General features: G+C 39.4%; 1 protein-coding gene across 3 annotated transcripts in view; it reads right to left on the reverse strand.

Moving 5' to 3' along the window:
- NTRK2 (neurotrophic receptor tyrosine kinase 2) overlaps nucleotides 1-26,234 on the reverse strand; it is a 352,156-nt gene that overhangs the window by 304,471 nt on the left and 21,451 nt on the right. For all 3 annotated transcript variants that reach the window (XM_087444336.1, XM_004440798.3, XM_087444335.1), the window contains exons 2-5: nucleotides 19,110-19,184; nucleotides 18,924-18,995; nucleotides 12,595-12,663; nucleotides 9,742-9,896 (exon numbers count right to left, since the gene is read on the reverse strand). In XM_087444336.1, coding sequence (XP_087300462.1) covers nucleotides 9,742-9,896; nucleotides 12,595-12,663; nucleotides 18,924-18,995; nucleotides 19,110-19,184 — 371 coding nt within the window. The remainder of the gene's footprint in view (nucleotides 1-9,741; nucleotides 9,897-12,594; nucleotides 12,664-18,923; nucleotides 18,996-19,109; nucleotides 19,185-26,234) is intronic.

Here is a 26,234-nt window from a genome sequence, read left to right on the forward strand (position 1 = left end):
CTCTTTGGTTGTTTTGTGTTTGTCTTTCATATTATAAGCTTTTCTCAAACAGTTGGTGATCCTTGGCCATTCACACATCCATAAAATAATGTATTAGACGGATTGCCTATTTATTAACCGTCAGCTTCATTGAAGGGCAATATTATTGGCCTCCGTACTGGGTACTCCCTGATGTCAGTATTATTAAATCATTTTGAGGAAGGGACTGGTCAAATTATTCAGATAATGTTCTTCAAGTGTCCTGCTTGGAAGAGGAGGAAGGCTGGAAATATCAATATTTAATATGTAAACCCATCATTTTCTTTTGGTTCTCACAGCCTCAACTCTATCTGGAGTTCCTCATGACTTTTGCTTTATCCTCTTTTGAGAATAAACCTCCAGTTTTCTGCTTAGGAGGGAGGGGTCACCTGGGATGTATGGATTGAAAATGGGATTAACTGCTTCTTAACAGACTTTCAACCAATCTCCTGTATTTGGTGTTACCTGTACTCTCACTTCCTGAGCCTTGTAGAAGGTCTTCGATATAAATCAACCTTCCCTTTGCCTTTCCCCATCGCCAAGTTGGTAATCAGCATTCTCAACCTTTAAGTTAATTACTACTCATCCTTCTGTTTTCCAGTTTGCAACTCTGTGTGCTTTGTTGACTCCTCTCCCATTTTCTTTGTACTTATAGATTTATCTGCTGGTTCTGGAGGGACGATGGGGTCAGATCCTGCCATGGTGCTTACTCTTAAGGTATGACCTCCTCCATCTGCCAGACTCCATCAGTGGAGCTTGAAGACACCTCTTTTATCACCTCAAGTACAAATCTAGAGGATGAATTTCCTACCTTTTATAAATGTATCTAATAACTTGGAAATTCTAAGCAGAAAAAGGTTAAAATAAAAAGATTCTCAGTAGAGAATGCTATGCCATAATCTTAATTTCCCCTATAAAATCTCATGTTTTTTTTCTTCAAGCCTAGGCTTATATGAGTAACAATTCTAAAAATGGTTGTTTAATTACAGTAATAGTAATAGCATTTATTGGACATTCACCAAACCAGTCACTCTTGTCTAGTACTTTATTGTTTTATTTAATCCTTACAACCAATTGAAGTATTTTTCTCTCATTCAATTAATGAAGAATATGAATTTTGGAAAAGTCTAGTACATCTTCCAAAGTTGCTCAAATATCTGTAGTCCTGGGATTTGAACCCAAAGCTCAGGGTCTTCATCACTACACTATACTACCTCCCCAGACTTCATATATCCATTTTAGCACAGACCATAAATACCAATACATATCCATGATCTAGGAATTTGGTTCATTTAAAAAATAATTACGTGTCTATTTGTGAGGGAAGAGCGAGTCTCCTTTATTTATAGAGAAATTGTATCACCCTGTCATAGCAGTTTCCAAAGGAATCTGTGCAAAATTGGCCAAGTCTAGATCTTTTAAATGTAAAGTCTTGCACAAATGAGTAAGCATCTGACTCACGTTAATTCTACAGCATTAATATGCTGGCCAAAGATTCAATAATGGAAAAAACAATCTGTACTTGAAATATCACTTGAGGTTTAATTAGCGCAATAAAAATGAATTGGGAAGCATGAATAGCCAAGGCAGGATAAACCATTTGCCAGGCACTGCTTCCTGGCTTAATAAGATTTGAAATCTGCACAAGTACAGAGCACAGCTCAGCAATGCTTCCAAGAGCTTCTAGCACTATTGTAATGGGATTCTGATTTAAGTTTCAGAGCTGTCTTCCTATGCACTCTGAGAATCTCATTGGAAGTAAGAGATGATCAGCTGCCCAGGCAGACAGACACCTCCATGTCAATGTCTTTTGACCTGGATGTGTTCAGGAAGCACATACCAGCCTGTGGACCTCAGCAGAAAATCATCAACCATCCAGTGAAAAAACTGACTTTCTTTAGACCAGCGCTTCCCAAGCTTGAATATGCATATGAATCACCAGTGGATCTTGTTAAAAATGTTGCTTCCTTTCCAGTAGCTCTGGGTTGGGGCCTAAGAGTCTACACTTCCAGCAAACTCCCTGTTCCTCAGACTACACTTTGAGTAGCAGGAGTTCAGACAACTAGTGTTAAAAAAGTATTCACTAGGCTTTTGTTTCTACAACTGTTCTTCTTAAACCTGACAGGGGTCTGAGCAATCATCTGTCCACCAAACTTTCCCCAAAGTGTGTTCTGTGGAACTCTAATTCCTTGAGATGCTGTATGGTAGAAAAAAAAAAAAAACACCACCCTACAGGAAATTCTGTGACTCTGGATGTTCACAACGCATATTACCATAGTAAAAGCTCTGAGACGTCCTGCTATATAAAGGAACCATTTGACTTCCACTGATCTTATGTTCCCCAAGCTTATTTAAGTCCACACCATTTCTCTGAGTTGTGATATCTTGTTATGTCTTTGTTATTTTTATTTGAACTAATTTGACAAAATGTAAGATATACAAATATTTAAATTCAGATGTAAAATGTGTTTAAAGCTAAATATTCATATTGATGTTGGTAACAACATTAATAGCTAATATTTATTGAGTACTTAATATGTGCTAGACTTCATCTTAAATGTTTTCCATATTATCTTATTCATCATCCTAAAAACTCTAGAAGGTAGGTGTCATTAGTATACGTATTTCCAGATAAGAAGTTAAAGCTTATCAAGTATCATAGCAAACAACTATTGAGCAGGAGCTGGCCCTGACCCACATCCGTCTGTTCACGGCCTTAACCAATACATTGATAGGCTCCCTCCTTTGTTGGGCTCTTCTGTGCCTCTGCTCCCATACATTGGTGTACACTTCTTGAGAGCTACCATACTGACTAGGTCCTTCGATCACTAATTCAAAGTATGCAGGTTCTCACTTTCCAGTAATTGAGGAAAACTAACCTCTAACCATTTTGGATTATTAACTCAGCTTTGCAATAAATGAGATGGGTCAAATTTAGGCTTTATTTTTCAATACCCACTGGCAAGTCTGGATTGTGTTCTTTTTCATCTTGTTTTAGTGAACCTGCACTCTGTTCATTTTGTGTTGGGTCATCACTCTACGTGTATAAAAATATTCAAGTAAATTATGATTTTGTCTGCTCTCTGTCTTCTCTCCTCTCACTTTCTATCTTCTTGGCATATCTTCCAATTTCTTTGTATCCTAAACATATATATTTCACTATCAGGAATGAAGCCAGAATGAGCCTGACCTATTTATAAGCGGCTGCTTTACACCTGGTTGCAAAAATGACAGAAAATTAGCAAAGTGACTTTCCAAGCTCAAATTGGAAATTGTGCTTCTACACTTGCATGAGCCGTGTCATGACAGTGACAGCAACCACAGAACTTCTAAACACAAAAACTTCAACAGTGGCTGAATTAAAACAGCTGTATTTACCATCCTAAAAAGATAAAGAAAAACAATGGTCACTGTGTGGCTTGCTTTATTTTAGCAGATAAAACCTGATCTCTAATAAAAGTAAAGCAAAGCAATAAACTAGACTCTGTGTATGTTTTTCAGGAAGGAAAATCAATCAGCTAAGATGCTAAGAAAATACGTTTCATACTAATCTAACTTCCACAGAGTATTAAGATAGCATTTCTTATTAATCTGTGAATGCTAACAAAGTAGAATTACTATCAGTCTATTTTCGTGGTTTAAAACAAACAAAAAAAGGATTATGTACAGATATGCTGAACAGATGTGCATACTACAAACTATGGTGGAAACCAAAAGTAAATATTAAAAATAAATCATAAAAATCAATTTACCTCAAGGAACCAGGCCTCTCCTCCTAGACACTGTGAATTGACCTTTCCCATCATAAACGGTATTTTGTTGATGTGTCTTAAGGAGACTCTACACCAAAAGTTTGAAGGTTAGAAAAGTGGAAAATTGAAACTGTCATAAATAACAAGGAAACCAAAAACAGGACTGATTTCAATCCATGGGACCATTAAGGGTGTTTTATAACATAACTGCACAATTCTTCAGCCATCAGCTGAGTTACCACCTTATACTCACTGTGACACTAGCATGTTCTACGTTAATAGCCACTAGTAAAATGGGTTGAGGGATTGTTTTGATATGACCCATAATACTGCCTTTCTTAAATATATTTGCCATCTACTTAAAACAGAGCATTTCATCCACTATTAACACTTCCTAAAGAAACTCTTTTCCAGAGATTTAAATCATAATTATTAGTATAAAAAATTTAAAGCATAAAGTACACTGTTCTTTAATAATCCCATTCAGCCAGGGGAAATGATTGAGAGGTTTATAGTGCAAACTGACTGCTGAAGATCAACCAAGTGTACAGGAATTGAGTACAAAAATTTAGAATATGCCATGTGATAAATAGTTTCATTGAAAAACACTAAAAGAAGTAGCAGGGACATTTTTATATGGAGTGATAAATCAGCATGGCACGCACAATATCCTTTCTTTCTTAGCACTGGTGTGATTCAGTTTCTGTCTTAAAAACCACTGCTCAGAGCACCCCGTTTTTCCAATTAATGTGCAAATTTTATATAAATATGTTTTGTTGCCTTGCAATTAATAAAGTTTTTCTAAGGTTAAAAAGGACCTTGTGGAGAAAAAAACCACAACATGTTTCACAGCGTGAATAAATTTACAGTAATTCACAGCAGGAGGGGACTGGTAGAGAAACATTGTGAGGCAGTTTGACTGTGCTGCTAACAGGAACGGTGCACTTAAACTTCCCAGTCCCGCCTGCCAGGCTCACTTCATCACTAAACAAAAATGAGATTCTTTCAAAATGCAATGATGACAGAAATTTCAAAGGGAACTACAAAATGCTAAAATATGGACTAATTTGGCTAGAATAATATAAATGTTTAAGTTATCTTTGCTTAACTGAAATATCCACACCATTATATTAAAAATCTAGTCCAATCTGATCACTAATATAATATGGTTCACGCATTTATTAATTGATCAATTCAGCAAACAGTAATCAAATGCCTGTTACATCCAAGGGATACATGAGACACCATAGAGTATGCATATTTGCTTATAAAACGTAGACAACTTGTTCACCATATAATGCCTACATAAGGAAATACTAAAAGGGGAAGTTTTTAACTAAAACCCAGCTTATAACGGAATGAAATCCCAATAGCTCCTTTTAATTGAAATTATAATATTAGCAGTGGTAAGCTAAATGCAATGGCCATAGTTGTTGGCAAATTGTTGGTTTACAACGATGAAACACACAAGACCATAATCTCATGAGCTACTCCTAGAGTTAGCTTCCAAGTTTCACCAAAAAAAAAAAAAAAAAAAGTAAATAAGATGAACTCCATGAATCTGTGACTTAAACACAACAGATAAGTTTCAAAAGTTTGCAAAGGGAAAGATCTAGATGAAAAGCCAACTGACCATGAATCCATGTTTTAAACAAGACATCTAACTTGAAGATATTAGCGTATTATCTAATTTCTTCAACATGGAATTTCAGAGACAGAATTTAAATCCAACAATCTAATATAATTTCCTGCTCAATCTGTCTAACTTCGCTTTAAAGAACCAAAGTTGAGAAACCATCATAAAGAAAACTAATACACGACCAAGCCCCAAACAGAAGTCTCCCCCTCTCATCTCAAATCTCTAGTTATTACATAAATTATTTAAAAAATGCAGAACCATGTTGCAAAACAAGAAGGCATACTGCTGGTGGGTAAGAAACTAGGAGGAACCCCTGAACAAGAGAAAGGGGAAATGGGATTAAAGAAAAACAGCACAGCCCCAGAAATATGTGCTGCAGGAGGTTCTAGGCTGACCCCAGACTGAAGGGACAGACTGCGGGGCAGAGGGGAGCCCACCTATGGCAAGCCACAGGGTTGCTGGTTAAGAAAAAGACTAGAAGCAACTAGAGGAATAACCTTTCCTCGTCCCACCCCTACCCTTCCACCTTGGGCAAAGCATCCATCTAGCAGCACCTGTAGCTACCTCCAGGTAGAAGCAATGAGTGTGGGAGTTGGACAGGAGAAAATCAGGGTGCTGGTGATACCCTGGAGACATGGTGAACCCCGATATGGAGAAGGGTGTTCCAGTCATAAAAAGTCAATCACTAGAGATTGCGGAAATTAAAAATTGATTTTGGAAGGGAGACATTCAGTAGCTGGAGAAATAGCTGAAGGGCAAAGTAGCGAGTAAACCAATTCTCCCAGAATGTAGCACAAAAGGACAAGCAGATGGAAAGGATTACAGAAGGTTGAGAGGTATGGAGGGTGGAGCCAGAAGGGTAAATATCCACCTAAATGAATTAGAAAAGTCTTCCAGAACTGAAGACATGAACACTCATATTGAAAGAGTACATTGCATGGCAAACAGAATAAATTTTTAAAAACATACACACACACCTGGTTACATTGTGGTAAAATTTAAGGATAACATGGATAAGGAGAAAATCTTAAAAGCTTCTAGAAGGAAAAGAAAAGCATAGGTTACCTATCAAGAAATAGGCATCAGGGGCTGGCCCCGTGGCTTAGCGGTTGAGTGCTCGCGCTCCGCGGCTGGCGGCCCGCGTTCAGATCCCGGGCACGCACCGACGCACCACTTCTCCGGCCATGCTGAGGCCGCGTGCCACATACAGCAACTAGAGAAATGTGCAACTATGACATACAACTATCTAGTGGGGCTTTGGGGAGAAAAAGGAGGAGGATTGGCAGTGGATGTTAGCTCAGGGCCGGTCTTCCTCACAAAAGAAAAAAAAAAAAGAAATAGGCATCAGACTGGCCTGGGGCTTCTAATCAGCAACACGGAACACAAGGAGAATACGGTACAATATCTGCAAAGCTCTCAGAGGAAGTTATTGTGAGTCTAGAATTTTATACTCAGTCAATTCCGTTGAGAAGAAAAAATACAAGCCAGAACTTGAAGATATTATTTTTTAAATTTCTCTGAAAGAAATATCAGAGGCTATACTCCAGTAAACAGAAAAATCACTCCAAAAGGAAGTAGTAGGATACAAAAATCAATGATATGCAAAGAAACTGTAAATCTTCAAAAAAGTTAAGTAATCTAAAAATAAAATCCCAGATGATAACAATCTGAGAGATGGAAAGAGAAAGTAAAGGGAAGTAAAAGTATCTTTTCTTATCTTGCTGGGGGTTGTCTCTAGATACTTACAGAAAATATGTTTAAATATGTGTGGTAAATATTTTGGCATTATATATTTACAAAAACAGAAACATAATTCATAACTTGCAAATAAGAAAAAAATAAAACAAAGAAGATTATCAATGGAAGAAAAGGAAAAACACTATAGAAAAATAGACAAAGTATATAAACAGGTAGTTCACTGAAGAATAAACACAATGTCCAGTAAACATAGAATATACTCAATACTAATCAGGAAAATGCAAACTAAAAAGCAATGACATACCATTTTTTAGAAAGGTAAAAAATAAAAAGTTTGCTAATATCAAGGTATGCTTTGCTAGGGTGTCTATAAATTGGTACGACCATTTTCTAATGTGCAAACCATATAAACCAAAAATTCTACTTCCTGCTATGTATTCTAGAAAAATCTTTGCATTTGTGCATATGCACAAAGAGCATACAGAAGGATGTTTGTTGAAACATTTTTGTAGTAAAGAAAAATAGGAAATAAACTAAATGCCTATCAATACGGAAGATTTAACATAATTAAGGTATATTCTACCATGAATACCAAGCAAAATTAAAAAGAATATGATAGATCTATGATTACTGACCCAAAATGGTCACAAGCAAGAAATAGACAAGCTTTAAGTGCAATATAGGAAGTTATTTTTACAACAAAATGTATCAGCATTATTTGCACAATTATAAATAACTAAAAAACACTTGGAAAGAAAATAAAAATTAACAGAAAAATAACAAAATAGTTTAAAAATACAAAACTGGTAGAAAAATAAGTCTATCAATTCACCTTTTATAATGTTGCTTTTTGAACAACATGGTTGACGTTGAAATTAATTGTGAACGTTAGCATGAATGTACGTTAGCATGAATGTAACCATTTAGTCCTAATAGATCAATCAAACGCATGCCCTCTGACAGTGGATTCAAAGTCTCACTCTCATACACTCAATTCATTGACTAATTTGTAGGAAACAAATTAAAAATTATTGAAAATTGACAAATTGATCAGGAAAAATTAGGACCAATTCGCTCCTCCCCTTCCCCTACTTCAATCACAACGGTCTCTCCACAACACATTAGGTGGGTGCATTACCAGAATGCTGTCAAGACAACATGGCCAAAAATTAAAATAAAAAAAATAAGATTGGTTTCAGGCAAGGGCAAAGCAGACATTTATTAAGAGGCTGTTTGTGAAATCAGAGCAGGAGTCAGATGCAGTCTCTTTTTTTCCTCTCAGTGGTTGCTGAACCAATGTGGTCACCACAGCCATGGGGATTTGGGAGCTGGCCAAGAGGCCAGGTGACTCAACATTGAATTTCTTGTCCCTTTAGGCAGTTTCTCGCAGTGGTGCAAGTTTATGCCAGAACAGAGAATGGTTATCCACTTATCAATCAGGAAAAGATATATATTAAAAGCTCCTTTTTAAGTGCTGGCTAACAAAGAAGGCTGAGGGGAAGTTGGCAAGGAAACAAAGCCTGATTCCCCCATTATGAAGCTAAAGGGCTCCAGCTATGACAGAAAAATCTGTGGGAAGGGTACGTGTTGTCTTCTAAGCCCCTTCAGGGTAAGAAACAAACACTTATCTTTCCTTTTATTACATTCTCACTAAAAGTGAGCAGCAGCTATATTTTCCTTAAATAAAAATGGACCCCAAACAACAGGGTCTTCTGAAAACAAAGAATCAGAAGTTTATGGTTAATATAGAGGTTCCTCGTGGACGAGAACCAGGTGCTACATGGCTTTCTGCTGTGTCACCAGCTAGTAGGCCAGAAGATGAGATATAATTGTGAACCGATTAACTGGTTGACTAATTGATTACAATTTCAACAGAGGAATAATATGCCTGTGGGTACTGTAGAGGTGTGTCACAGAAGCCCGTAGCAGTAAAATCCTAACCACAACACTTGGATTTTCCTTCTTTGTAAACACACTGGCACTCACAGAGAGCTGTGAGTTTATCATATGGTGCCCTTTTAAATTCTGGAGCTGCAGATGCTGAGGGAAGGAGTGGGGGAGGAGCAAAGGAGGAGATCGTAAAGCCAGACATGGGGAAAATCATGTGTGAGGGCAGATTTGTGGTGTCCCATCAAGAGACACAGACATCTGGCAGCAAGACAAGTTTAAGGTAATGTGCTGGATTTAACTGCATTTTCTTGTGCAGCCAGGACACTGTATCATCCTGAGATCCTTCCCTCTACGTGGCCTGGGTGCCAACTAAGTATATATGTGGCCAGTGAAGTACCACGTTATTAGCAGATATTTTTTGAATGGTGGATGGATGGATGGATGGATGGATGGATGATACAAACAAATGAACAAAGAAAGAAAGGAATAAACAGTGTACTTTTTTCTCTATGCACTTTAAAGTCTTCCATTCAAAACTAATATTCTACTTGCAAAGAATATTCAGCAACGTTGCTCCCAGTTGATTTCTCCACACTGCACACAAATGTTGCCCGACTCACTGGAGACATTAAGAGCATACTGTATAAAATCTGGGTAGTGGTGATCTTCCCAGACTCGCTACTACACCAAGGCAATTAGAAAAATTAATAGCAACTAGAAATCATTGATTTAAAAGTAAATTACCACAGTTGGGTATCTGCAGGTTTGCCAGGGGAATATTCTTGCTGCTTTCATTTAGGCAGTACAAATCCTGAGTTTCTGGACTGGATTTAGTCTCCTGGAGGGTCTTGATCCACATAATGTCACAGGAGCATGTAAATGGATTTCCCACCAGGATCCTACATAGAACAAAAATGAAACCCAATCAGGCTTCTCCTTTTTAGTTGTTAACTACACCAGTGTTTAGGAAGCACTACAACATTATGAATTATTTCTAGCCAGCAATCTGTGGAAGTCATACTCACCTTTAAAGCATGACAGTACTTATTCATTTATTTATCTAATACTTACTGAGATTCTGCTATGTGAAAACACCACTGTAGAGGCTAAAGGATGCAAAGTGATGTAGGGCCTTTCAGAACAATAGGGGAAACAAGTTAGGAACAAAAATAGCTATAATATAGGATGGAAAATGATGTCTCCTAAGATGGGGAAAAATAAGGTGCCATAACAAATTTATCGCAGTTATTATATAGTTACTACGAGGATCTTAAGTGAAGATGCCAACAATAAGTTTTCAGGAACGTGAGCACACTTATTTCTGACCAGGCTAGAGATTGAAGTGTTACCACTTAATAAGCTCAGACTTCAGTGGGGGACAGAGCAATTTCATCTTAACTGAAAATGAGACTGTAAATGCAAGGCTAAAGTGCGAGAGCCAAGAGGGTAGCTCTGAGCTGTCTGCATTATGCAACCATGGTTCAATTTGATTGATGCAAGACAGCGAGAGTGAATGTGAGAGACAGAACCTGGAAGGGAGCTCTTAGCCTTCCCGCATACACACACACACACACACACACACACACGCAACACGCTCAAGGTTTCTGAAAGCAAGGGCAGCTGAGCTCCATATTAAGCCTCTTCGCCCACTGTGGGAGGGTCTGCAAAGAGGAAGCCACCACTCAGCCGCACTGCCCAACCTCCTGTGGTCTGCGATTGGTGAAAGAGGAAGTAGTCAAGAGGAAAATAAAAACCACAGAAAAAAAATCTTTCAATGCTTATTTATAATACTCAGTGGCCTATTTAAGATGAATTCCATTTATGGTAATGAATCTTTAAATGAGGCCATTTAAAATCGTTACATAGGCTCTGCCTGGCATTAACCACAACACTTCAGATTTCCATGAGGACAGGACCCGGGCTTTGCAACATTATTTACTCCTGTGGTTTTCTGGTTGGGTTCTTAGAATCTCAGGAGACTTTTCTGGGAGTTTCTTTGAGGAAAATGTGGTCATGGAAGACTCGTTTAATTTGCGTCTGTTTGATGGCCTCCAAGTATCTCTCCAACACCAAAACAGGATTTGATGCTACTGGACTATGGACTATAATGCAGAAGAGATCCACAATCTTCAAACCCCACTAACTCAAGATGGTTCCTGGCATTCTGAGTATGTGAAAACCTAAAGAGTCTTTCTAAAAAGAAGGTATGATTGAATCTACAGAAAGGATAAAGAAGAAAAGGGACCTTCAGTTATAAATACAGCAATGCTCATATGACCACACAACACTGGCACACAGCAGGCTTCTTCCTCTGGCTCGTTGTGCAAACCCCTTCTGCAGTGGTTGCTACACCACACACACTTATCTGTTTCGGCTTCTCTCTCTCCCACTGGATAGCAGAATCCTGGAACACAGAAGCTCCTTATATCCCCATGGCCTAGTGCCATGTTAGTTTAATTTGTAATAGGCACACAATTAACATTTGTTGAATGAATTGATTAAATATTCAGCAGGGAAAATATCGAGACGTGAATTTGAAATCAGAACTCTAATTTTTAATCAAGAAAATTTTCTGCAGTGATACTCCAGATTTTTACAGAGTATTTTATTCTATTCTACATATCTTCCTTAAGTTTTTCATGTTTATTCTTGTCATAGAAAGCTAGTGCTTCAACGCCCTGAGTTTAGTTTATTCCAAATAGTCGCCAGTCTCCGAGACTTTCATCAAGTAACACTCAATACTACCTATTAACTTGTTGTCTCTCCACTAATGGCATCTTCTAATCTGCACAATTTCCTTGTGAAGAGGGGTGGACCCTACAACTCAGGCAACACACAGTTTAAGCAAAAGCCACCGCCTGGTATTCAAAGGCCTTGTCCACCTGGGCCCCCCTCTGCCCCACAGAGCCTCTGCCTTAGGGTTCTTTGGGTACTTTAGCCAAAGGAACAGCAACAGTTTGTATTTGTTTCATAGTGATAACACAAAAAATCGAGCCCACTTGGAAATGCTGGCTATTAGTCACCAACACAGTTCAATATTTTTCTTATCATTTTACAGCAAAGGAAATTAGGGCATAAGGATAAATACTGAATGCAGTGGCAGACCTAGAAGAAAATCTCACGCAGATGGGTGGGAAGGGAGAAGGACTACCCTCCTCCAGTGTTCACTAAGCCAGCACTGGGGTTGGGGGATAAAAACTGGGGAGTTTTTCCCATTGTTACTTCCTCCTTGAATGAGTTTCCTTTCCATTAGGGCCTGGACATAACAGGGACCAAACAGATGCTATGAGATATGTCGCCATTTTAACACAAAGCCTCTGTCTTTTTCTCTTTTTCCCTCCATTAGAAAACAAATCATTTATGTAAAACAACATTCAAACTCACATAAATGATATATTACCATTGAGATTTCTATTTCTTTATTACTGAATCATATCTTCATGAGGAAATAAAAGAACAAGTGGCCAAAACTTGAGAAATCATTTTTCAGAAATTTTGATATAAAAATAGATTTGTAGCACCAGTCATTTAAAAAATACTTAATTACCCTTTCCTTTGAAATTTCTTCCCCAAATGCCACATATAATCATTACTTACAGCTCAGACAAGTCAAGGTGACGGAAATGTTTCCTAGACAAACTCGTCAGTTTATTTCGGGTAAAATTGCTGAAAGGAATCAAAAACATTAAATGTGAATTTAAAATGCTATGTTTCAGGAATAAAATATTCAAAAAGAGATTTTTTTTTCCAAGTATAATTTTATTTGATCATGGTACATGCCTTACTTAGACCTAAAATCTCTTTTTTTCACCTAGATTGATAGCTTGGTTTTTCCTGTCTCTCCTATAATTTTTGCTTATGGGGGAAAAAGGGGGACATAATTTTCATAACGTCTATTTTTAATCTCTTTTTTACCCAAAAGCTTGTTTTTTGTATCCTGATTCAGAGCTAAGTTATATACCTCCTAGAGATCACTGACCTTTTGAACAATTAATAGAAGGATTAAATTAAATTAAAAATGATAAACTCTACGGACAGCTAATCTTTGACAAACGAGCTAAGAACATACAATGGAGAAAGGAAAGTCTCTTCAATAAATGGTGTTGGGAAAACTGGACAGCCACATGCAAAAGAATGAAAGTAGACCACTATCTTTTGCAATACACAAAAATTAACTCAAAATGGATCAAAGACTTGAAAGTAAGACCTAAAACCATAAAACTTCAGGAAGAAAATATAGGCAGTACACTCTTTGACATCAGTCTTAGAAGGATCTTTTCAAATAACATGTCTACTCAGACAAGGGAAACAAAAGAAAAAATAAACAAGGGGGACTTCATTAGACTAAAGAGCTTCTGCAAGGCAAAGGAAACCAGGATAAAAATGAAGGGACAACCCACCAACTGGGAGAAAATATTTGCAAGTCATATATCTGACAAGGGGTTAATCCCCATAATATATAAAGAACTCACACAACTGAACAACAAAAAAACAACCCGATCAAAAAATGGGCAGAGGATGTGAACAGACGTTTTTCCAAAGAAAATATACAGATGGCCAAGAGGCATATGAAAAGATGTTCAACATCACCAATCATCAGGGAAAGGCAAACCAAAACTACAGTAAGATATCACCTTACACCCGTTAGAATGGCTATAATCACCAAGACAAAAAATAACAAATGTTGGAGAGGTTGTGGAGAAAAAAGAACCCTCACACGCTGCTGGTGGGAATGCAAACTGGTGCAGCCACTGTGGAAAACAGTACGGAGATTTCTCAAAAAATTAAAAATAGAAACACTATACAACCCAGCTATCCCACTACTGGGTATTTATCCAAAGAACTTGAAATCAACAATCCAAAGAGGCTTATGCACCACTATGTTCATTGCAGCATTATTCACTATAGCCAAGACGTGGAAGCAACACAAGTGTCCATCAACTGATGACTGGATAAAGAAGATGTGGTATATATACAATGGAATACCACCCGGCCATAAAAAAAGACAAAATCATCCCATTTGCAACCTGGATGGACCTTGAAGGTATTATGTTAAGCAAAATAAGTCAGAAAGGGAAAGACAAACACCATATGATTTCACTCATATGTGGAAGATGAACTAATACACGGACAGAAAGAACAGTTTGGCAGTTGCCAGGGGAAGGTGATTGGGAGTGGCCACAAGAGATGAAGGGGCTCATTCCTATGGTAACTGACAATAACGTATGACTGAAATTAATAAAATAAAAACTATTATGACTTCAATAAAAAAATTTTTTAAAAACCCATAAAATCACTAGGGAAAAAAGATGCTTTAAAACTAAAGAACATTATTAATATTTTGAAATCACATGACACAAAAAACTCGGAAGATCAACTGAATTTAACGTGTTTTTATACGAAAGAACATACTTAGTGATTGATAAAGTTTGCTGAGATTGTTTATATACGACTTCTAAATAACCAGATAATTCCATGATCAGAACAACAAAAAATCAGATAATAAGGAATATGTCAGATTTTATCTTGAACTATTTTAGCAGCATATCATTTTAAGACCTGGACAAGCCAGACAAGGAAATGATGTTATATCTGTGAATGAAAAAATAATACTGAATTTACTGGTGTGTTCTGAATATGTCGTTTCATTCAAAGGATGGGAGTTCCAGTTCCCAATGATCAGCACCATGAGACCTTGAGTTGGGAAATTCTGCGCCATAATCCTGGCAGCTGACTTGCTCTGTGAATTTGTTTACTAGCTGAATTTATTTAAGAAGTGTCCAATGCTTGGGCCTCTAGACACGTGTCTAATAAGTAACATGAATGTAAAACAAACATCAACTTTTACCAAAACAGCCAAGCTCTCAAGAAATTGCAAGGAGCCTTTCAGTTTGTCTGTTTGCTACTCAGGGAAGCAAGTGCTGGGCTGAGAGTCAGATAAAAACGGGAGATCTGAGGGTGACAGTAATCCTGGCCCCTCACCTGAGGCTAGTCTATTGCATCAGCCCATCAAAATCATCAGTGGAAGTATCCTGGTATCCAGTCACCTTCAGAGAGAGGCCACAACCCAGAAGCTAGTGCACGAGCGAAGGCTAGTCAATTGATGAGTAAAGAAAATGCCACATCAGCATCTCCTAAATCAAGAAAGTGTGCATCCACGCTCCACTTAATTCTATACTGAGATTTACACTCATCCAAACCCCTATCTACACAACGGTGCTCTCTTCCTTCTATGTTTGAATCTTCTTTCTTCACACTAAGTGTAAAGTGCTCACCCACATGAAACAATAATACACCGGGAAGTTGTAAAATGTGCCCACATAAATCTTTTCTTTTGGAACGTGAATTAAGAGTGGCTTTCATTGGAGTATAATACATTGAAAAGTCAATCTGTCTTCCCCTCAGTCTTTGAGGCACAAATGTTTTCATCGTCATTAGAAATCCCCATCTTTCTGAAGGAAAAAAGAAAAAAAAAAAACCTACACTTGCTCCCAAGAAGAATGAGGAAGGAGGAGGCAGAGAAAGAGGACACTATTGTCAGGGTTCTCGGTCAGAAGCCGCCTGGGAGCAGCTGCCCCTGTGGGGCTGCCAGCAGCACGGCCCAGAGCGGGGTCACGCGCCAAAGAACAAGATGAGTTTTATGAACCATACTTATTATTGCAGTGAAAAGCCAAAAAGGAGGAGGAGGGGAGGGAAAAAATCGACAATCCTCTTACTGTTTGATTATAGAACTTTGTGAAGGAGCTAATTAGCACTTCTGCAAAGCCCCTGGAAACACAAATACTGGCTTTTCTCACAGCCCCTGGGTTCTCAGGGGCCGGGCAGGAATTAAAGGCACCAAGAAATCCACTCAGTGAGCAGTCATAGGGGTTCTGGACAGTCACCAGGTGATGCTAAATATGCCCAGGGTAGGAGAGAGTGGTGCAAGGGGGAGGAGTCAATTTGAATTCAACTGCTCAGGCTGCTCTTGTGCACATCTGTATATTGCAGTGGAAACCCAGAGAGATCATCAGCATGTTCTAGGGGTGGCAAGAAACAGCTTCTAATACACATCCCTCTTGCAGCTCCCTGACACCCACTGTGCTGATATCAAGGTAGGAGTGAGCTTCATGTGTGGGAAGTCAGGAGCAACAAGCCAGCGTCCCAGCCTGCAGTCATAGCTGAGGTTGGCACAAGGTCTGGAAAGGCAGACACTTGCCTTGATTCCCTCCTCTTTGCCATTCTCAAAAGCCAGTTACTTAATTTAAGTTCACATTTTGGCGATTAGGAACCTCTTTCATCATGTGACTACATGAAGCTTACTGCATTTTATGACTTCTTCATAACTGTTTGAACACTTGCCTCACTGCATTCTGTCTTATGATTTATTTATTTATTTATTTTGTGTGTGTGTGTGTGAGGAAGACCAGCCCTGAGCTAACATCCAATGCCAATCCTCCTCTCTTTTGCTGAGGAAGACTGGTCCTGGGCTAACGTCCGTGCCCTTCTTCCTCTACTTTATTTGGGACACCGCCACAGCATGGCTTAACAATTGGTGCGTCGGTGCACGCCCGGGATCCAAACCAGTGATCCCCAGGCCGCCACAGCGAAGCGTGGGCACTTAACTGCTTGTACCACCGGGCTGGTCCCATTTTTTTTATTATTTATTTTTTTTATTTTTTTATTTTTTCTGTCTTATGATTTAATCATGCCTACAAATACCAATAGAGTTTTTGCAGTTTGACCAATGGTTGTGCTTCCCGACTATTGCCTTTTAAAGAAACTATATAGGATATGTCCATCTCTTTGGTTTCCAATTTTCAAATGACATCTCTTTGGGAGACAGAGAGTTGGCTTTATATAAATTGTGTGCAGGACATAGAATGCCGTTAAAATTATACCCTAGGGTCAGCCTGGTAGCATAGCGGTTAAGTTCGTGCATTCCGCTTCAGCGGCCGGGGATCACAGGTTCAGATCCTGGGCGTGGACCTACACACCGCTTGTCAAGCCAAGCTGTGGCAGGTGTCCCACATATAAACTAGAGAAAGAGGGGAACAGATGTTAGCTCACAGCCAATCTTCCTCAGCAAAAAGAGGAGGATTGGCAATGGATGTTAGCTCAGGGCTAATCTTCCTCACCAAAAAAAAAAAAAAAAAAACTACGCCATAAAAATATGGTGATACCATATATTGCCCTGAAAAAACACACAAGGTGGCTTTGGTATTCATATAAACAGCATGAAACAAGGAAAGTAAGGAAAATATAAGAGGTATAGTAAAGTAATAAATGTCTATTACTAAAACTACAATTAACCATCACCCACTGTACACATCACAGCATTACGGGGAGGGAAATGGCAAAACAGCCAGTAAGATGTGGTTGTTGAATAATTTGGGTCTAAAGTCAGCTGTAATGAAAATACCAGAACTTAACCACTGAGGGCATTAATTACAGTTAAGTGACTGCATTAGAGCCTTTTGCCTTTTTCTTCTATCCAACTTCTCTCTTGTTTATGCTATCAAGGCCTACGCAGACATCAGATTTGTGCAGGCAGACCAAGTACAGAGAGGATGCCAAAAAGCAGTGAAATGAAATGTGTTAATAAAGTTCTTGGAGTTTTATCACATTTTTGCCTAATGTTTTATATCTTAACTCTACAGACTTTAGTTTTAAAGTGACTTCACCATTAATGTCACCTATAAAATAGGAAGTCACGATACTGGCTTTATGAAGTTAAGGTTTTTCATAATATCAACAAATCTCCATAGCGTGTCCAGGCAATCTGCTGTAAGAGAATGACTTCTTTTATAACTGGCATGGAAATCAGTTGAGGGACTATTCTCCCGAAGAAAAGAAAGAGGACAAATGTTACAAGAAGGGCTGATTCTCAAACTACATGGATGACACAAATTTTATTTCCTGTACTCTTATTGTAGGAACACGGCCAGGAGTGAGCCCTGGAGTCATAATTCTGCCACTTTCGATCTGTGGACCTGCGCAAGTCCTAGAACTTCCTCCTTCTGATTTTATGTCTATGAAATGGGAATCAAAAAGATCTTCCTGACCAAGCATCAGAAAAATCAAGGGAGATAATGCAGGTGAGAGTCTTATAAGTAAACTGTAGTCTATGAGACACAAAAGCACTGTTGCAGAGAATTTGCAAAGCACAAAAGAGCCAACGAATGTTTACAACATTCCTCCAGTAGAAGCTCCCACTGTCCCCATGGGGACACCAATCTGAGCTCAGGAGTGTGTAATCCTCTGTGTAATGAAGAATCCTCTCAAGAAGGCCACTACTGACTACGTGCCATCACCTAACAGAATCCAGGAGCAAACATCCGCAGAGCTCCCACTCTCCGTATTTCCATCTGGCTTCAGTCGACAGAGCATCAACATGACTTTAGGGGAAACATTTGCTATTGTTAATAATTATCTGACCTTTGGCATGTCCCATGATTGATTTTTCTCCACTTTTCTCAATCATGACAGATAGCTTTGGGAAAATGAAGGTTCAAAAGAAGATCTGTTGTGGGAGGAAAAGCACTAATAATTTTTAGTTCCCTAAAAAGGCCAAGGCCAAGTCAGCCTCTTTCAATTCACTGTTTTGATGTCTTCCAGGGAACATGTCATGATTCCAAGGAAAAGAATCAAGGACGTTGTACCAAGACATAGTTTTCACATCAGACTCCTTGCTGTTGGCCTATTGCTCCGTCCAAGATGGAAATGGCCCAGAAATTCATGAAAGGGAATAAACAGGCTGTTCTAAGTACCCCTCTGAAGCTATTCAGAAATCAAACAAAATCAAAGCTAATGTTTCTAAGCTATTATCACAACTATACTAACTTTAAAAAAGGAGGTTTAGGGCTGGAAAAGAAGGAAAATAAACAGAGGAACAAATTATTGAATAAATTGGGTCCTTGGAAACAAAAGAATCAACCTTTACTTACATGTGCTGTAAGTTGCTGTTTTTCAGAAACGCTTTATGAGCCACAAATTTTAATCCGGAATCCACAATTGTTCTATGAAAACACATAATCACATGTATGTTAGAATTAACTGATGAATGCCAACCTGACTATAACAGAGCATAAGAAAAAGCTCTGAGGTAAGGTACCCAAGTCCTGAGTACTCACAGGTTTTTCAATCCCATGTAAGCTTCAACATCATCTTCGTTGATGATTTCTAACCTCTTCTGATTTGCAATGTAACTGCAAAAAAGCAGAGAGTTAAAGCCAGTGACTCAGAAGGTAGGAACGCACGAAAGAATGGGTAACTTCCACCCAACCTCACCAGGGTACTCAAGGAGACCCCTCCCCACCCACCCTAGCCCCACCATTTTTTTAAAATACAGCAAAGAGAGCAAAACTGAGTGCCACTGAGAAGAAATCATGATTGACCAGGTTTCATTTTTTCTTAATGTTCAGTGTGCCTCCCCTTTCAAGGCATACACTGTGTAGGGGGGTGAAAATAAATGGAAACGCATCCACTACCTCTCAAAGGCATTTTACCCTATGGTGACAGCCACAGGGATGCTGGCGTCATCACAGACAAGACAAATCACATCCTTCCTCACATTCCAGGAGCAGCAGTCACTCCCTCCTTTTACCTCCGAAAATACTGAAGCAGATTACCCTCCCCTTTCTCTCTCTCTCTCCCTCCCTCCATCCCTCCCTTCCTCCCCACTCTCTCTTTTCCTAGCCCAGCATCCCCTCTTTCCATCTTTGTCAGTAATAATACCAATTTTTCCTTTCAGGAAGCCCATTTCACAAACCCCACATGGCTCCAGTGCACTCCCTGTAGGAACATTCCTCTTCCCTACCCCTCGAACCCTCAAATACAGGAGTAAACTGGTGACTCTGGTTGGACAGAGAATTCTATCCCCTTGGCCATGATGACTGACTCAGAGATGTGCATGTGACCTCAACTAGACCAATGAGAATCTTCCCTGAAATTAAATAGATGAATGCCGGGACAGAGCAAGTCTCTCTCTTTCTTTGGGATCACAGCTGAAAGACTACACAGGCCTGGGGCTTCCATGGGGGATTTTTCTGCCACAAGGAAAGAGACTGTCCAAGAATGAAGTCAGCACGCAGAAGGCAAGAGAGCTAAGAGATTAAAGAGAGATAGAACCCTAAAAATGCCACTTTAGCCTTTGGATCCCTCCATCTCTGAGGTTAGATGTCACTAACAGAAGTTTGATCTGAATTTCTGTCACTTGCAAGCAATAAAATCCCTAGTACTATAAGACAAAGCTGCTAAAACTACCACCATGGAATCTCCTTGTGCTACAGTTATCTGAGTACCTCTCTATTCACTTTTCTTAGATCACAACCTCTTTAAAGACACAACAGCTGGATCTTGTTTTATAATTCTTAATATACACCACAGCACCTAGCAAAGTACCTTACACAAGGTAGATATTCAAAGGATGAAGGATGGGCGGATGGACAAACGGATGGATGGATGGATGGATGGATGGGCAACACTTGGAGTTCCAAAGGCACTATAGGAAGTTGTGCTAGGATGGATTTTCCCCTTTTTCAAAAAATTCAAGATACATAACATAGTTCAATTAAGACAAAAAACAAATATGTAGCCCTGCTGTTACCAAGAAGAGTCAAAATGAAAAATATAGCAACCAATGAGGGAGAAGATACAGCATCTATAGCTCCCTTCTACCCAATCCAATAAAAGATTAAAAAGATATCAAGATATATGGTAAGGGTTGTGGCACCCACATGTAGAAAATGAATTTTAGAAATAAATTTAGTAAATGCTCTGAGGGAACAAAATTACACTAAAGAGAAATAGTTTTAAAAGGACCCACATAAACATGGTCCCCTGTTACATAAAAAAAGCAACCTCCACGACAGCAGAGCATCTTCTGCTCAAAGATCTTGGTACTCCCTGATACCCAGGGTGTGGCACTTCATAGATGTGCAGGAAGGAGTCATTCCTTTCTATCCCTGTCCCACACATAGAAGAAAACATTTTAAGATTCCAACCTAATGCTCAAATAACAATTTTCAACATTAAGAGTTTTTATGAAATGTTTCAAAATTAGCACACTTTAGGTACATTTTCCCAAGATTTTCATTCCACTAACATTTTCTATAGACACCACAGTGACCTCCCTCTTCTAAATTATCTCCCAATAAGAACTGTATTCCAGAGAATTCTAAATTTTAATGCTTTTTTTCCGTGCAACTGCAGCAAAAAAAAGGTAGATAATGTGGGCAGGGTTTCCTTTGGGGTCACAACCAGGACTTCCAGTGAAGCCTGTCCACTCCCTACAGCTGAGCAAGGGTGGTGGCTGTCACCGTCCTGAAACCATCTGAGTTCTTCAACTCTCTCCTGGATCATCACTGCATCCTCCATGCTTACGGGCCTGACACTCAGTAGGGACTTAACCAACATCTGTGGCACAGAGCATTTACCTTTAACTTTCCTTTATTTATGCCCTTTATTTTATTTTTATTTCATTTTTCATCAGATTTTTAATTTATAAACTCCCAAGTTGTATTCAATAAAATACAAAGAGCTAACCTAAATAAAACTGGAAGGCACAGAAGCAAAAAAAAAGCAAGAGCAGAGATACTGCGGAGCTAGGAATTAGGTTTAAAATGCATACACTCATTCGGAAAAGGCCACAAGCTTAATTCTAAGCTTTCTAGTTACAAATGCCCAAGAAAAGAAGGAAAGGGGATCTATTCAGTCAGTGCTAAATTCATAGCGTTCATGAGATGAAAATGTCAGACATTAAGCAAAGCATAACTGTTCTTGGATGTAAGACCAGACAGAAGATTTTGCTGAAAACCGTCAAAAGAACCATGTGAAATTACGAAAAATGGTCACTAGAGTACATTGTTTCACTGTGGAGGGAGGAATGTACCAAATAAATAATGAATTTTTTTCCTGGTCAAAATGGAAAAACCAACAGAAGAGCTGTATTAAAAGGGGGGTACGTGCCCCTCCAGATGCCAAGAATTCCCTTTCATAAGTTACCATCTGCAGAGATGCCCACAATATGCAGGCTGGCGATAAAGTGCTCGTGAAACCTACCACTTAAGAAACTCTCCTTAGCTCCCATTAACTGAGAAATCACAGGATTAGAATGGAAGCCAGTAAAGTTAATAACAGACAATTCACAGAGAGGAAACCTCAATGGCCGAGAAACATATGAAAAGCTGCTCACCGCACAAGGAATCTGAAATGCAAATTAAAACAAGGACATACCATTCCTCTCCCACTAGATGGACAAAATGTTTAAAGTTACAATATAAAGCATTTCTAAGGATGTGGAGGATTTCTCTTACATTGTTAGAGGGAGTATAAATTGGTACAACCACACTGAAGAGCAATTCGCTGGTATCCTGGAAAATTATAAATTGGTACTCTTTATAGCCAAGCAATTCCACTTCTGAGTATTCACCTGAGAGAAATTCTCACACATGCACCTAAGGAGACATGTACAAGAATATTCACTGTACTACGGTCAGGATCGAAAGTTGGAAACAACCCAGTGTCTATCGATTAAGAAACAGAAAAAAATAAGGTGTGTAAAATAAACAAGTTGCACTGAACCAGATCTTTATATTTGAGCAGAAAGAGATCTTCATGCTAAGTGAGAAAGAAAAATAGCCTAAATTGCATAGTGATATGTACACATAATACAAAACAATTTATGTGAACTTTTAAAAATACACAGAAAACGATACCACATCATGTTCATAGCCAAGGATATTTGTAAAGTTATAAAAAGAAGATTGCAAGGAAGGTCACCTTGGGAAAGGAGAATAGGCCTGGGATAAAGAAACTTAAACTGTTAAAATATTTATTTATTAAATTACTAAGCTATTTATTTAAAAAGATGTAACAAAAAAGACAAAAATGTTAAAGCGTCAGTTCTGAATACAAGTACATGAAGTATTATGTCATTATATTTTTTTGAATTTTTTAACTTGATGAAGAAAAAAGAAAGAAGGAAGGAGGGAAGGGAGGGAGGGAGAGCGGGAAGAAGGGAAGGACTGAAATAGAGAAAGAGAGACAGTGAAAGCCATACAAGGGAAATGACAGCAGGGAAGCTGGACCCAGGGCGTCTCAGTTACTAGGTGGACAAATACCCCTGGGCTCAAGTTCTTGGTTCCTTGGACCACCCAAAAGGCAAACAGTCTAAAAGGCTTCTGCTCCCTGCCCCAGAGCCCCTGGACAGAAACCAGAAGACTAAGGAGCATGCTGGGCTGCCCCCTACTGGTGATTTCCACGTGCCTCCGAGAGCATCTTGCCCGGCCAGGCCGTTTGAGCTCTCCCATCTCACTGCCACTGACGAGAAAAGCAGCAGCTGTGGAGACCAGCCCAGGGTCAGGAAGGAGAGACGAAGAGCCAAGCCAGTGCAGACAACTGGAAGATGCAGCCACAGGCAATGCGGCAGGCTTTCCCTCAGAAAACCATTTCCCACCACTGCCGTCAAAGTGCCGTCCAAGTCTGAGGGCTCTTTAATGAGTTATAAACACATCTCCAAGAAGGGCTTCATGCCCAGCGGAGCAATGGGAAGGCACAGCCTTTTGGCACAGGCCTTTCTCACGCACTCCCTCTCCATGACAACCCCTAACTCCTCTGACCTATGCCCACTGTTCTGGAAAGCTGAGGCCCCAGAGGTTTTAAGGCACAAGCCATCCCCCGAGAGCCAGGTCCCAGCACTTGTCTGGCAGGAATCTCATAAACGAGTTCAGCAGAGCTTTGCTTCTTCAAGGAAAACTAAGCTTCCGCACCTCTACCTGGCAGACATTGCCTCAGTTCTCTTTTAGGCAAGTCGGCAGCCTTTGAATAATGACAAAGAGACGTGGTGGACTTGGATTTTCTTAATTCGATACTGCTTAGGTACCTCTCTCACTTATCTCCTCGGCCTCCCAGGCTCTCTGGCCCACCCCTCCATCAGCAATCTGTCTGGAATCATTGTTGGCCGTCAACCATCCTGTTTGCCCAAATATGCCCTGCTCCTTTCTCAAATCCCTATAGAGGATTCTTGCCTGGACCTCATCTTATGATGGTTGTTTATATTGTTGTTTTTCACTTTCACTACATTCCAAGACCACTATCTACTTCCCTAAAAGCTGGATCCCATATTCCAGGGTCTTCTCAATGAACTCACCTAAACCTATTCTGGGACCCTGCAATATCTGAAATACTGCTTGATTTGTACACGACACTCAATCCAATCAGAACATTTTTATTCCATCAGTTGGCAAGCACTTTTTTTTTAGCATTTATTGTACTTCTTAACTTTGTAATTAAGTATTAGAGGGAATGGAAGTACTCTTTGTACCCACAATTGTATTTTTCTATTAACCTGACTCCCCAACTGAACTAACTCCTCAAACAGAGGGATCTTACTCATCTCACTGTGTCTCCAGTTCCCGGCACAGAGCTGCTGCTCACAGAATGTCAGCTGACTTAAAGAAATCAAACAGATCCACGGACTTTCCCCTTGGAGTCTTTATTACCCCGCTGGAAACACCAGACACATACACAGATGTGCACGAAAGATGCACAATAAATACTAAATGAAGATTGTGATAATAGAAAATAACTTCATTTATCATGTAGAAAACAAGGAAATGAAGTAAAGACAATAACAGAGGAGGATGGAGAGTCAATTTTGAAAGCAAAATTTGTCTGATCTAGAAGAAAATTTTAGATCACAAGTATACAACACACTCAATCCAATTACTTATTTATTTTTTTAAATGATTAAAAACTAATCACCCATGGAAGATGAGCATTTATTTGCCACTGGACCCCTCAGTCTCAGGAATGTTAAGGCTAGAAATGGCCTCCAAGGATCTTCAGGGCCAGCGGTCTGAACCTTGAAGGAGGTAACGCTCTCTGGGGACAGTGCTCACGGCCACTGTGTTTGGTGAGCAGAAAAGAGACAGTTCCAAGCAGAGGTGCAAGCACCTGTGGGGACACCGTGGACGGAGCTAGAAGATATTACTGGGCAGGTCAGTGAAGGCTTAAATGGAGGTCAGGCCTTGAAGAGTGACCGGAAAGGTGACAGATACAGAATTCAAACGTAAGCAAAGTCCATGCTATTTGCCTTTTTATTTTGTATTGTCACCAAAGCTTCTCCAGTCTCAACTGACATCCAGTACCTTCACTAAGACGTTTTATTGAGGGTCAAGAATTTCCTCTCCTGAAGCTTAACAAAAAGCTTATAGGTGGCTTTTTGGAAAAAAAGAGAGAAGAGGTAATTTTAGGAAAAAATTGCAGAAATATTTTTGAAATACAGGTTCCTGGAAAGGGTACTCATCCCATTTTAAAAGATTTCACATTGGCTTTAACAATCTACCAAGTAATTCCTCCAGGTACTCTTCCCAAGTAATAAAGACTGGTTTCTAATGCATCTTTTCTTTGTGTGTATTAGCTTAACAGCAGTATTGCTCAAAAGTAAAATTTCCCTTTAACTTAGACTTTATTACCTGAACTGTACTCTGGCAATACATCAAAAAGAAATGGAAACAGCAGTGAATATTTCTAATGGCCACTCTTCAAAACGGAATCATTTCCTGCTACCCTGGCCACCCCCCACCTCCACCCCCAAATAAATGTCAATACATAAATAAGCTAATAAAAGTAGATACAACTCCACCTCCACAAGAGATTGCCATGTGTGTCCAGGCTTACAGCCATGGGCAGCAGCATTTCAACTCTGACGCAATCCTCTCTGCGCTAAGATTCCCATCATAGGGAATATAATAATCCTTTTAAAAAAATGCCCTTTTTCCCTGAGTCCACAACCAGGTAGCTTCAGTTTCTCAGCAAAATGCTGAGAAAGAGTTTTGAAAGTCAATCCATGACGGGCCAAAGCAGGACTCAAAATGGGAATCTCTCAGTCCATTGCTCCATTCTTAAGAGAGGGTACCCCACCCCAGCTGTGAAGACACAAATTAGAGAACACCAAACAAGCATGCTCAGAACCTGAATTCAAACAACACACCAGCACATGCTATTTAGCATCAGCATTTCCACCTTCCTTTTGGCCCTGGGCATAGAAGTAGCACAGTAAGTCCCTTTAATGGAGGACTAACTATGTGCCAGGCACAAGGGACTCAGAGATTGTCTCCCTTAACACAACAATGCTACCAGGAGAGCGCTGTGATTCTTTCCACTTTCAAAAGAGGAAACTGAGGTCCAACCAGGCCAGGTCACTTCCCCAACGTCACATAGCTCCCCAATAGGGAGTTGAAGCCAGATCTGCC

The sequence above is a fragment of the Ceratotherium simum genome, chromosome 20 (genome assembly GCF_057802395.1).
Source record: "Ceratotherium simum simum isolate JZ-2026a chromosome 20, ASM5780239v1, whole genome shotgun sequence".
NCBI lineage: Eukaryota > Metazoa > Chordata > Mammalia > Perissodactyla > Rhinocerotidae > Ceratotherium > Ceratotherium simum.